At 30.1% G+C, this 14226-nt stretch overlaps 1 protein-coding gene across 3 annotated transcripts in view; it reads right to left on the bottom strand.

Moving 5' to 3' along the window:
• LOC129963499 (filamin-A-like) overlaps positions 1 to 14226 on the bottom strand; it is a 152429-nt gene that overhangs the window by 2492 nt on the left and 135711 nt on the right. For all 3 annotated transcript variants that reach the window (XM_056077922.1, XM_056077924.1, XM_056077923.1), the window contains 14 exons: positions 10663 to 10789; positions 9110 to 9250; positions 8838 to 8966; positions 8042 to 8215; positions 7229 to 7387; positions 6189 to 6392; positions 5477 to 5629; positions 5256 to 5384; positions 4851 to 5117; positions 3959 to 4096; positions 3184 to 3432; positions 1741 to 1911; positions 517 to 732; positions 236 to 433 (listed from right to left, as the gene is read on the bottom strand). In XM_056077922.1, coding sequence (XP_055933897.1) covers positions 236 to 433; positions 517 to 732; positions 1741 to 1911; positions 3184 to 3432; positions 3959 to 4096; positions 4851 to 5117; positions 5256 to 5384; positions 5477 to 5629; positions 6189 to 6392; positions 7229 to 7387; positions 8042 to 8215; positions 8838 to 8966; positions 9110 to 9250; positions 10663 to 10789 — 2455 coding nt within the window. The remainder of the gene's footprint in view (positions 1 to 235; positions 434 to 516; positions 733 to 1740; positions 1912 to 3183; positions 3433 to 3958; positions 4097 to 4850; positions 5118 to 5255; positions 5385 to 5476; positions 5630 to 6188; positions 6393 to 7228; positions 7388 to 8041; positions 8216 to 8837; positions 8967 to 9109; positions 9251 to 10662; positions 10790 to 14226) is intronic.

The following is a 14226-nucleotide window of genomic DNA, read 5'->3' as shown; positions in this document are numbered from 1 at the left end:
ATAATTTAAGGAGGCTCTTTCACCAGTCTGAAAATATTGGGAAAGAAAGAAGGGGCAACATTTCTTTTCTGAAATCTCATGGTATGTTTCTATAGAAAGAAGTTAATTTTAATCCACAAGTTCCAAATTATTTTCGGAAAATAAAATTCAGTTACTCGATAAATTTCAGAAAGTTGCTTAAAATTACAACAAAGTAAGCTGTCGCAATTTACGTAAATATAAATATTCAACATACCGGCTTCTCCGCAGTTGACGGTAAATTGGTTTTGCCTATGAAGATGAGCTTTCTTCAGTCCCATTCCTTTGCTAGTGACTTTGTTGGCGTCTGATCGGAACCTGGGTAGATGGTCAGCCTTTTGCTTGGCTTGTTTGGCAGAAGTCTCCACAACTACGTTAGACTGTTCTTTGGAGCCGATGTCGGTCAGCGTCCGGCCTGCAACAGCAAACAACACATCTCATTTCAGATCTTAAGAATTGGAGACAAATTGCCCATTAACAAAAGTCTGTATGCAATACCTGAACAGGTAACTTTGAAGGGACTTCCAGATATGTGGTATCCATTATATTTAACAGTTATGAAGTAATCTCCAGGAGCCAAAGGAGTATATCGGACTTTGTAACCTTCTTCTACTTCAGTGCAGTCCATAGATACTTTGGATGGACCATCGATGGTGACGGCAAGTGTTCCAGTACCAGCGCTGCATGTGTCCACAATGAAATCCGTTTTGGTACCTGAAAATGAATTTCTATTAATGTTGCAATATTATCTACACATCTTAAAACAATAGTCAAACTTTTATTTAGATAAAGAATCAACAGCGAAAAAATTTTATGGATATATTTTAAGTTTCGAATATGGATAAAAACTACTCTATAATGAACTATAAGAGAATCGCCAAATTTAATACTAGAGTTTTTTTTAAAGTGGTATTTCAATAACAGTAAAACTCCATAATAAACCCCATAGAATTTTAAAATCAGATTAAATTAATAATTCTGATTAGGTGCTTATTAATTAAAAAAAATTGTAATATTAAAGGCAACCGGTTTATATCGAAGTGTAAAAAATCGTACGAATTTATAAGCATCAAAATCGCGAATATTGTTTTGGGATGAAAAACATGTGAATCTTCACATCGCTATGAAAAGATATATACTTTCAGAAAAATCATGATGCCTACAATTCCACATACATGATCAATAACTGAAAAAAAGTGCTTTGCTTTTTAGAGTATTTTGAAATTACGCATCATGCCGACAAATCGTAATTTTGCCCATGCCGCTGAATTTAAAATGCTTAAGATAATACCAAATTTATTTTATACAAAATCTATAACAAAATGTCATAACTTTCTACACAGATACAAGTAAAAATGACATTTTGTTTTTACATTCTCAGTATTTTATGTATTAATTTAAATGTAAGATGCAAACACTGATTTTTTAATACGGAATAGGCTAGAAAATAACATATGACATTGTTTTAATTTATAATTGGAAGGTTAATAGTATTGAAGTTAGCATATAAGGCCTTTTTCCATTCAAAAAGAATCTAATGTAACCAATATTCGGGGATCAAAATTTTTATGAATCAATAAATGTTCAGTTCGCCTCAGGCATATCATTTTCCATATTAACACGAAAACAGTAACATTGAAAGCAAATTAACACCTACTTTTATCTGAGCAGATTTATATATATATCCCTAAAACTGCTTTTAGGAATTAAACACTTACGTACCTGATACAATTTCTTTTAATCCTGGACCATAAGCTTGCACGGCGGCGGGATCAGCATCATCCTGTCCGATTCGTAGTCGGAAGGGGCTCTGGGGGATATGGACACCGTCGCAGCGGATGTGGATAAGGTGGATGCCATTTTCACGAGGTACAAAACGCATGGCCCACTGGTCTGAAAACACAATTTATCCGATTAGTTTCTGTTTTAAGCATGTATAATAAATGATGCATAAATATTAAAAAGTCTTCACTTAAATCAACTTAAATAGATATTTTTAACCTTGTTTTTTTGTGACAAAAAGTTTGATGAAGCTTTCATTTATGCCAGTGAAAAAAAAGCATATCAAAATTTCTGAATACAGATGAAAACATAATAAAATTCTGATTACATTAAAATTCTTTTAAAAAAATGGAATTATTTGATGAAACTTTGCACTTACAATCGCATCAGTTTTCATATGGCAAAAGCATTTAATTCAAAGAGGTAATTGGATTTTATGTCAGGTAAATATAAACCATTGGCAGCATATAAAATAGCGCAAAATTTTTAGTACTTTTGTAAGATGTTTAACTTCTGCAAAATGTTACAAAATATTTGCAGGTATAAAAAGATAAATAATGGGTAGTTATAATAATAATTAATACAAAACATTTGAAGGATATAATGATTGAAAGTTGCATTTATATTTACATTTCTGGTGGCATAAATGAAAAATTTAACAAATAGGTTTACAATCTTCAATAATAATCTTTTTTTAGCACCACTAGATTGTTATTCGAAATAGATATTTGAACAATATATGCACAAAGAGCCTCGTGCAAAAAAAATCTTATTTTTAATCGATTAACTGCCATATTTTATGTCAAATATGCGTCCAATAACAGTATTTTAGAAGTTATTCGTTTCATAAAAGTATATTAAACTATTTAAAGATGTCATAATTTGATAAAGCTTATTGGATAGAATTCATAATCATTCCATATATTCTATACATTCAGTATATTCCTATGTATATATTCCTTTTGGGCATATGTTGAATTAATATGACAATACATCACAAAATAAATATAATCTATTATGTAGTAGAAAAATCATACAATAGAAATTTTTTTAAATATAATAGTTCAGTCGAGACTTTTGGTCTTTATTCTAAATTTCTGACTGTTGTTATAAAAACGATCTTTCAATTAACTCGGATTTCAAAGCAGGTGCAATTCTTTTGTAATAATATATAGTATGAAAAACAAAACAAACAAACAAAAAAAAGAATAATCTAAGACTTAAAAAATGCTATTATTTATTTACAAATTGTTTAATGCTTTATAAAACAAATGTCTCACTAGAAGAAAATTTTCCTTAAAACATCAAAGAAAGAAAAATGCGATTTAAGTGTATTACTGCGGAAAAAAAAATATCTAGAAAGAAAATTAATCACAAACTCACCGGAATCGAGAGGTGCAATGAAAACGTCGTCTTCTGTGCCCGACGGCGTAATCACTTTTCCGTCAAGATTTCCCTTGGCACCATTCATGAGAATGGCCAGGGAGACTGGCTTATTGGCTTGCAGGCCAGTTTCAGGCACATGAGCCAATTCAATTTTGGCAGCGTCACCAGCAGGTGGCATGATGTATACGTGGTAAGGACTGTCAGGAATATGTTGCTCATTGAATTTGATACCAACACGATAGTCACCTGATAATGAAACACGAAAGAAATAAAATTTTGGAATTTATGGATGTATATGAAAGTCAGTGTTTTGAACGTGTAGCAGTTTCACACTCCTCAAAGAGTCCGATAAAAGCTGGCATACATTATCAGGGATTTAGAAAATTTATCTATGAAATTAAAATGTTTTCACTCTTTCCATTAACAAAAAATCATACCATATAAGGTCGGAGTTTGAATACCATTTGAAAAAGAAATTTTATAAATAAATGAGAAATATTCGCTTATCGTAAATTGCTAATTTTTCGAGTTGGCACACCTTAGAGGTTAAAGTGGCGAAGTCCCCCCCCCTCCAAAAAAAAAAAAAAAGGTACTTTTAAAAGACGAAATTTAAAATTCGCATATTTTCCTTACAATTTCGATCCCCGCCCTCCCCAAACCCAAAAGGGATGATGCTAATTTTAGTCAGGCTAAACGACTCAAATTTTTTCCTGAGTTTAGCTTTAATATCTTATTTTTATTCCGGTTTAGCGAAACAATTTAGTTCACTTACCAGGTTCAGTAACCTTATATTTGACGAAGCAAGAACCATCCTTGCAATCTTTGAAATCTATTTCAGCTTTTGAAGGACCTTCAACGGAAATGGCCAGACTTCCGGCCCCTGCTTCACGAGTCCATACGTTGAATTCACCTAAGGTTTAAAAAAAATGCACATACGTCAATATTCAATAATTGTAATTTATATATATATACAGAGAGAGAGTGAGAGATAAATACTGCTGCAGGGCATGTGAAATGCAAGTATTCCATTCATATCTGTAAACGAGTCATTACGCCATGTATTGATTGCAATATATTGCATTAAAAAATTACTGCATGTATGAAATGCCGAATTCAAGCCAATATTCTTTGAAAAAAGGGGAGCAAAAACAAACATTTCAAACCTTTATTAAGTGTTCACTGTGATTTTCTATGACGATTCTCCAAAATTATTTTATGCCATGGAGAATTTCCTTTTTTAAAATTCTCCATTTTATTTAAAAAGAAAAAATAAATCTTAAATCTCTAAAGCTAAGTTTTCAGAATTTTTTTATAAGGAATTCGTCTCACATTATTAAGTAAGTTAATATGACAAATTCTTACGATAATTTTGTAGAAATACGGATTAACAGCTGTGTTTACGATATGCCAAAAACTATTTTTTGACAAAAACTCGTAAATATATTCAAAACTTTATTTCAAATTCATTGAAAACATAACGGGTACAAACTACCAATGTTCAGTAAGGTTTGAGTAAATTGCGATAAGTAGTTTATGAGCATATATTGCATAAAATTACCAAAATACAAAAATGTGTATTAAAAAAAATACTCACCTCAATATAAGTATTTGTTTAAATTTTTTACAAATTAAATAAAAAAAAATTTAAAGAAACAACAACTTACAGACTTCGTTGGTGATGCCTCTAAGCAAACCAGGTCCACCAGCATGCACTCGGTGAGCACCATGATCTCTGAAAGGACCGACAGTAAACTGGAAGGGAGATCCGGGAATGTGCATGTCCTTATTACGCACGCTCACGGTATGAACACCAACTTCCTTGGGAGTGAAGTGGACGTTGAATAGGCTGTCATCTAAATCAGTAATGGCGGCATCTTCGGATACACCCGATGGAGATGCAACACGGGCAGACATGTCGAATGCGCTAGCACCTACAAAGAAAGAAATATTTATTTTGATACGTACGTATAAATCTGGTTTATTTGTGTCTAAAGCAAACGGCAGCAACATTTATTTTACGATTTTTTTAAAGTTCATTTTGGAAACATGGAATCATCTAATTATTTTACCTGGTAGCCTGAACTGAAGTTTGCATTCTTTGCCAACATCAGCAACAGGAACAGATTCACGTTGCTTCTTGATGAATTCTCTTTGGATGTTAGATCCCTCACCTAAGACTTTCACAGTGAATGGGCTTCCTATATAAATAATAAAAAGCAGCTTAGTGATTTAAATTTTGCTCTTCGGCATTAGCTACACTCCATTTGGAGTAAAAATAGAGATTTCTTACCTGGCACATGATGATCGGCGAATTTCAAGTTAATTATGTAATAACCAGGTTCAGTAGGTTTATAACTAGCAGTCAAAGTTCCGTCTTCATTGTCTTTGCACTGGATGTCAGCTTTGCTAGGTCCTTCAACTGAAAGACTGAGACCACCAAAACCTGCATAATTGGAAAAAATAAATAAACAAAAATGCTTCTACGTAGCTTATTTTATGAACTATGCACCAAGAGGAAGAATATTAAAAATCATAACGGATAATTCTAAGAGTAAATTTTATCAATAGAGTTTTTGATAAAGTACTTATTATTTATTTGCATAATACAACTGTATAAGATAAAAATGAAAGCACATTTTGTTATTTGAAGAAAGGGTTTATGCAATAAATATTAAATTTTCATAGTAAAGACATTTAAAAAATAAGGACCAGATAGAATTTTTTTTTAATGGTTTAGTTTATAAAGTTTTCTACTGGTTACTAAAATGAGATTTTTTTTATGATTGCAACATTATTTTTATATACCACTTGATAAATAATTTTCTGAATAAGCAGATGCAATGTCGCAGAAGAAATGAGTAACAGAAAACACTTTCAAACGGAGCTTAAAGGTATTTTCGTCATAGCCTACTTTTAATTCACACTAAACTAAAAACGTTTTTCAGAATAAGAGATAAGCAATCCTATCAGAAGTATACAAATCACAGTTAACAAATTCTTACCTGCTTCTTTGGTGTCAATTTTGAATTCATTGGCAACATGAGTTTTGCCTTCACGGATGGCATCACCAGAAACCTTCACTTTGGTAGCATCTCCGATTTCTTGGTCCAAGACGTTGATGGTGAAAGGGCTTCCTTGAATATGATTTCCTTGTCTTTTAACATTTACCAGATGCGGTCCGGCCTCACGAGGAGTGAAAGAAATACCTGAAATGGAAAAAGTAATGATACGGTTAGACAGCAAAACAACAAAAATGCAAGAAAAAATTTGTTTTTTAGTAAATTAAGTATATAGAAGTTCATTGATCATGGAAATAGGTGCTTCCATGTAAATGAATCGCACAATACGATTTTGTTGATCCAACAAATTAATACATTTTCAAACATTTACAATTTTTTTTTTAATTAAATGGCAGGTTATTTGTACTTTTTAAAAATCATCATTGCTCAGTTTAACATCATAACAAACTCCCAAACATATTCTGTAATGAGAAGCGACTCCAGTGTTTTTGTATTTATGTTAGAACAAGATTTTTTTTTTTTCCCCATGCTAAAAAATGTTTTCATTAACCCCCAGCATTGCTGTGAGCGACGATTTGGGAACATGTATTTTAGGCGTTTTTTGTAGTTTTCCTCTATATATCTGTAATCCGTAGTGTTCACCTTATTTCCGTAGCTGTTGAAGGGTATGATGATGCTATGTTAAAAGAATTCACAACAATTTGGATATCCTTGAATGTGTTCAACTCATCATTATTATATATACACAATTATTTTAAACTTTCTAAATTTATAAAACTCATGATTTAAAATGAGTCTTGCATCTATTTTTAAAAATATATTCATGAATCTAGCTTTAACTCTTATAACTCAAATCATTCACATTTTAATAAACTGATTTAAAAGCAAAATATTAGTAAAAATAACTTTAAAAAATAGAATTGAAAAATTCTGCTCATATTTCTTACAATAAAAATACATTGAAAATGTACTGAGAGTAAAAACACTAATATTAGTATATGGAAAAGAAGTATGATTTGTACCTAAATGTCCATTTGGCAATGTCTTCAAGAAGCAGGGCTCTTCCAGACCAGATGGAGCGACTATGCTAGCATTGAGATTTCGAGCATCCTTCTCAGACACCTTCAATGACACTTCACTGGAATGACCCACAGATATTTGATTTCTCTTGCGGCCTTCCCCTGAAAGCAGAATGAAATAGTTCATCATTACAATTGCGGTGGCTTTATTTCTTAATAAAATAAATAAATTTGCAAAATCCAGAAAGCAATTGAAACCGAAAGAACTTATTTCCAAGTTTTCAAGAAATAAATAATTTTTTGATATATAGTTTAATAATATTTCTATAAAAAATAATATTAAATTTTTTTTAAAATTCTTACAAAAAGCACTCCTTTATAAGTGGAGAAAGGAAAATTAAAGATAAAACTACACAAGAACTACATTACTACATAAAACTACAAGTGAATTTTAAGAATAAGTTTAAGGGAAAGAGAAGTTTACACACCAATGCTACAAAATAAAAATTTGCCATTAAATTTTCGATTTCTCGACCAAAATTTTTTTTTTATATAAATGATATAAACGATATCAAGCAATCTGAATATTATATTGAAAACGTTACGAATTGTATGCCTTTGATAAAATAAAACATTCTCAAAAACTTGATTTCAACGAACTACTAATTAGAAAATGTTTTACCATTTTTAGACAAAAATGAATTTTAAGAAATTGAGCAAAAATAGGTTGAAAAAAAAAAAAAAAAAAGAGAAAAAAAAATGCAATATTATGAGAAAGCTTTCTCTCTCATCCATGAATATACATAGTTAACTCACCTGTAATTTTTGCAGAGAATGGACTTCCTTTGATATGTTTCCCACCGAATTTGACAGCGATGTTATATTCACCAGGAGCAGCAGGCAAATAATTAACTGCAACTGTACCATCTTTGTTGTCGTGGCAGGTGATTTCAGCCTGGGAAGGACCCTTTACGGAGACATCAAGAGCACCTAAATGAAGTCGATATATATAATATAACATTAGTTGTGAATAAGGGGAATTTTCAATTAAATTGCATATTTTATTTCCTTCAATATAAGGCGCAAAGCCCATTTTTGCAACGATTTTGTAGAAATATTGTGTAACCATGACTAGGAAAAAATAAATGCTCTCAGCAGCAACGCCAAAAACAAAATTAGGCCACAGGTAAGCATTAAAGCATTTTTATGCATTTGAAACAGGAATATTCTTGAAAAAGAGATTTATTTTGGCACTTTTTTTTAATTTGCTACAGAAGAAACAAACGGTGTTACAGTGTTAGAAAAAACACTGAGAGAAATTAGACATCTGAGAAGTGTGGAAAAAACCCCCAAAAATCTGTGTAATTCAGAAGGTAGTCTCTTTTATACATTTAAATTCAAACTTAAAATCAACTTCAAAATTACGAAAACTCCAACTGAAAACACACATATGCACATTGGATTCTTTTTTAAAATCTAACTAAATCAAAAGAATTTAAACTAAGGAAACAGGAATAATGATAGCACAAAAATCATGTTATCCGAACCCACAGTTTATATCAGAATGTATCCGAATGACATGTGAAAAATAACAAACTTAATTATTTCTTACCTGCACCTGCATTCTTGGTGTAAATGGTGAAGTTTGCTGGTTCACCGGCAATACCACGGCACAAGCCAGGGCCATGAGCAGTGACAAACCCACTTGAAATTGAGTCCACAAAGATTTTAAATGGACTGCCTATAATTGTTGAAAAAAAGGAAAAATGAGAAATACAAACTATTTATGAGAACACATCTATTTTAAGGAGGATTCAATTGAATAAATAAAAGAATAATAATTATCAATGTAGAAGATAGTACAGAACTCAATTTGTGACATACCTGGTATGTGTTCTTGGTTGTACTTGACATGCAATTCATGCAAGCCTTCTTCCTTTGGATCGTATTTTATAGAAATAGTGCCATCTTGGTTATCTATCACCTGAGGCTTGTCGAACTTTCCAGATGGCATCTTAACTTCAGCTGAAAGAAATAAAATTATCATATTTAATGTCAGCTCTTAAAACTAATTTATTCAAAGTTTTATGGAATTTTATATTTTATATAATTTTCTGATATTTTTAAGTCAAAATATCAGAATTCAGACATGGGCGATCATCTGCAAATTTAATATTTCTCATTATTATAAAATCCACTTTGATGTGTACAACAGAATATCACATTTGTGCAGAATAAATCTCAGAAAGCCTTTTAATACAGAAATGAGGAATCTCACTTTTAAATTAATTTTGATAAAAAACAATTAAAATAATTGTATAATTATTAATATACAATTATTTATATTATTATTGATAATATAATATACAATTATATATTATATAATTAAATTTAATAACAATTAAGAATAATGAGTTTAAAATTAGCACTTCTTAAGGACAAATGTAACATTCTTAAATATGGAATTCGTTAAACAGGCCATATTAGATTAATTAAAAAGATTATTATAAATATTGATGATATTAATCTGAAGATGAAATTATTTATGTCTAATTAATTATAATAAGCAAAATTATTCTAACACAATGTGATACAAATGTAAAACCATTAATGGTCTTCTGCTTTCAATTTGAAATAAGTAGTTTGTGAGAACAAAGAAGCAAATAATTTGTATTAGTTCAATTATTTGAAGTATGCATTACACAATTCGTTTTAGAAATTAGAATCCGAAAATTAAAATTACTGTGTCGGTGCTAATATGTTGAAGAACCTAACTGCCTAGATTATCATTCTTATTAAAAAGCCTTTCTGTAATTCTAAGCAAATCCTCAATAAAATTTGAGAGGAAACTGCGGGTGTAAAATAAATTGGATTTAGAAAATTTAGTGAATTTATCCTACTTTTGAAAACTAAAGTGTAACATAATGAAACTAAAAGCTAAAGTGTAGTAATGAATTAAATATTGTAACTTAATTTTAATATGTTACATTTTTTTTCCAGAATGCATACATTTTTATGCTTGATTTAAATTGTGAAAAGTAGTAAAGATTTCTTTCATAAGTAAGCTTTATACTGAAAACAATTTATAAATTTCATTATGATCTGTCAGCATATGCTTTGAAATCGACTTATAAAATCTTTATAGAAAGTTAAAAGGTTTAGGTCTCAAATTATCAGTTTATTAATCATGAGAATAAAAAAAAGTTAATTAAAATTATCTCATTCTTTGGAAATAATTTGTACTACAATTTGAAAATCAAGTTGCGGCAATTTAAGATATTGTTTAATGCCAGAAAAGTTTAAATAACAATTAAAAGCTATCATCAACAACTGCCCTGGATTCTAGCTAAATTTCAGTAGGCAGTGTAGTATAAAGTAACCAAAGCAACAAATTAAAGCAGTTATTCATTTTATATGAATGAAAATGCATTCCGCACCTGTTATTTGACCAGTGCCAGAGGGTAATACGATGCTATGTAATTCAACACTTCGGAATTCAGTGGTCCTGGATTGAGTGGTCCTTGTCTTGGTGACGCTCTTCCTCTGGACTTTTTCAGTAACAGCCTATCAAAAAAAAAGTATTTATAGTTTCATTCTTCTTATTGTATAATACGTATTTTTTATTTTTTTTAAATTATACACGAGTAAAAGAATATTATAAAAATTCAATGAATTGCCTTCATTAGCATTCCAATTTTAAGTTGCAAAAGAAAAGAGGCGAGCATTTTATAAGTAGCTGAATCGTTGATGACCATATTAAAACTATGCGATTCGCATGAGCGGATGAAAACACAGATTTAAATTACTGGAAGAAAAAATACTATACTTATTAGTTCTAAAAATTAATGATAGAAATAACTCAATGAAATACAAAACTCCGTTAGAAAGCGCTAGTTACTTAACTTTTTGCTACTTTTGAACTAAATTCATATTTCTACATCTGAAACTCGTGAATTAAAATAATTTATTTCTGCAATACATTATTAAGGTTGATAATATAAAATTAATATATAAAATAAAGTAAACTAGAATATTGTAAACGCAAGCATAAAGTATTCAATGATGCATAAAATATTCAATAATGTCCCGAATTTTAATATAATGCAGTCGTCTGTCAACTCTAATATTTAAAAGCGAATTTTTTTTCTTTCTTTTGTCAAACATGACATTATATAGTTTGTTTTGTAGATCAAATGATTTATCGTTTCGCATAAGAATTAAGAAATGTATTGTTAATTTTTTTACGTTAATAACAATAATTGAGATTTTAATAACTTCTGACGCTTAAAAAAATCTATAAATTAATTTTTGGAAATGTCCATGGGTACATGAATGTGGAAATTCTCCCCAAATGAGGTAATGGAAGAAATTTTAACCAAAAATTTTGACTGAATCCCTCAGCAGAAAGAGAAAGTTTCCCCACAATGCGCAATTGATTTTCTTCATAGCTCTAAGAAACCTTAGAAAAAGCATCATATTCATAAAAGAAGTTTTAAACAAGCTTGCAATCACTATACTTACAAAAATAAGACATAATAAGTTAAATGCAATTTCAGCTATTTTTTAATTTATGCAACCTTATCACAACATTCAGTCCAGAGAAAATATTAAATACATTTATTTGTGCAAGTAATTGTAATTATAGATTAACATTAAAACCATTAAAGAATCAAATAAACAAGCATAGAAATAAAAATATCAGCACAAAGTATCCATTACAAAAATTTAGATACTTTTAGATATTTTAATTGTTTACGGATATTTTTAGGTGCATAACACGGCAGTCTCTTTTGACAACACTTTCAACAGCCATGTTTATATAAAAGCATAAAATAACAATGAAGTATTTTTCTTATTTTTTTATCATATCTCAAGAGTTATGTTTAGTATTATATATCTTCCCTCTCAAACCTTTAATTACTCTAAAAAATTCACTAGTAATTCAATCCACATATTTGCAAGTTTGCTTTTTATAATTTAGCGCTTAAAGTTGCCATCAGACGTTGTTTAAAGAAGCATCTGGAAATGAAGCTCCAGGTAATATATTAAGACAGTCGGCATTTAAATATTTTAAACCTACAAAAATCGGTAAATATATCTATAAATTTATCAAATGTGCCCCCCCCCCTTTTTTTTTCAGTTTCAAAAGAACAAAAAAAAAGGGGGGGGTGAGGGGAGCAAAAGCCAAAAGTTTCCAGAATACGTAGAAATTTTTCTTGCCACTTGAATTGTGAGAAGATAAAGATTTCTTTCTATACTAATACCAATATAAAAATTTCACATAAAATTGAAATAGTACAGATATAAAATTTCATAATTTTCAAGCCACTCTCATAACACACGAAAAGTACAGTTATTTATTTTATCAGCGATTTTTTTTCATTTAAAGATTTAAAAAAAGGTTATCTCCAAATTTAATAAAAATTCTCTATGATGAAACGCTTATATTATCTTTATTAGTTTATTTTATGTTTATTGCCGCTTTTAAAAGCCAGTCTACGTTCTTTCTTCGTCTCACTTTTTGTTTGTATTTTCTAAATGCTTCATACCTACAAAGAATATTAAATTGCTAGATTAACTCATTTATTCATTATTGTATGTTCTTTACATATTACATTCTTACGCATAGTAAGAATGTTATGGCTATACTAAGTTGGGCTGCGGAAATGTCTAGATATTTTGATGGTATTAATAACGAGTTCATTTGTCAGACTGTCTAATATTAACACGAAAATCTAACTGCTGTACTGAATTTCTCATAATTAATTCTTACGGCTCTGCTGGTTACCGATGACCTCCACGGAAGTGAACTGTTAATATGCAAAAATATAATTTAAGACCAAGAAAGGGGTTGGTGTGAATTATAATCACATCACATTAGAAAAATTAAAATCGCCATCTGCATTAAACCTGCTTTTTTTGAAAATTTTCTCTAACATTTTCAAATACAAAGCAACTGGCATTATTTGCTGTCATTATTGCCAAATCAATCATTTAGATGCAGCGCAAGAATTCTCTACTTTTAATACTGTTAACATTGTCTAGTTGGTAAAAAGTTTTATTTAAAATTTATTATAAAAAGATGCCCTTCATAAAGATTTATTTTTAAAAAATCTATTTTTCAGTTTTTTGAACCACTTATCTCATCTAAAAACAGGTGTTCGTCAACGTGAATGGAAGGGTTCTGCATCCACCTGGGGCATCAAGGAACATTACATATGGACCGAGTCGTATCATTTAGATTTGGCACAACCCCAGGCCTAACGGAATGAATTAAACAGTAGCTCATTCTGCTGCATTTTCATTCTTGATGTCGTCTCACGCTTCTGTCTTGATTGAAACCCGCATAATGGGAACGCCGGCTATGCTAAGATTAGAAATCTCCCACATTCAGATGTCATAAATCAATCCAAGCTTCCCTCCCTTCCTCTTCATCTCATTTGTGTGAATGCCCTTCTCCTTTGGACTATTTTTTTTAAATGTTTCCGATAACTGACATCTGGAAGTGTTAGGTGGAAACGCCAGAAATAGCGATAGAAGATGTTAGAAAAACAAGCGAAACAAGCATTCAAGAGACAGACAAAAAAAAAAAAAAAAAAAAAAGTCGCCAGCTTCAAAATTTAAATATCTTATTCACCAGTATTAAGAAATTTCTTTTAATTCCCGACATCTATTGAAACCTTAGAAATGTGTTAAAATTTCAGATTTAAAGGAAGGAAAATTAAGAGTTTAAAATTCTTTTTTTATATAATTCGATAAAATATAAAACATATCTAAAATTCTAAAATAACTTTTCGTGGGCAATTTTGATGGAATGAAAAATGCGGAGTTTTTCCAAAAGTAATATTATATTTTATATATCTGTATAAATTGACTGACAGCTATTAAATTTAGATCTTCAAAGACCCAATACAAACAAAGTTATTTTTTCATATAGTAGTCTCATTTAAAATAAAATCGAAAAGGAATTATTAAAAGAAAGAAGAAAAATCAAGAACTAC

The sequence above is a fragment of the Argiope bruennichi genome, chromosome 3, assembly GCF_947563725.1.
Source record: "Argiope bruennichi chromosome 3, qqArgBrue1.1, whole genome shotgun sequence".
NCBI classification, from domain to species: domain Eukaryota; kingdom Metazoa; phylum Arthropoda; class Arachnida; order Araneae; family Araneidae; genus Argiope; species Argiope bruennichi.
This window is presented reverse-complemented; position numbering and strand designations above follow the sequence as displayed.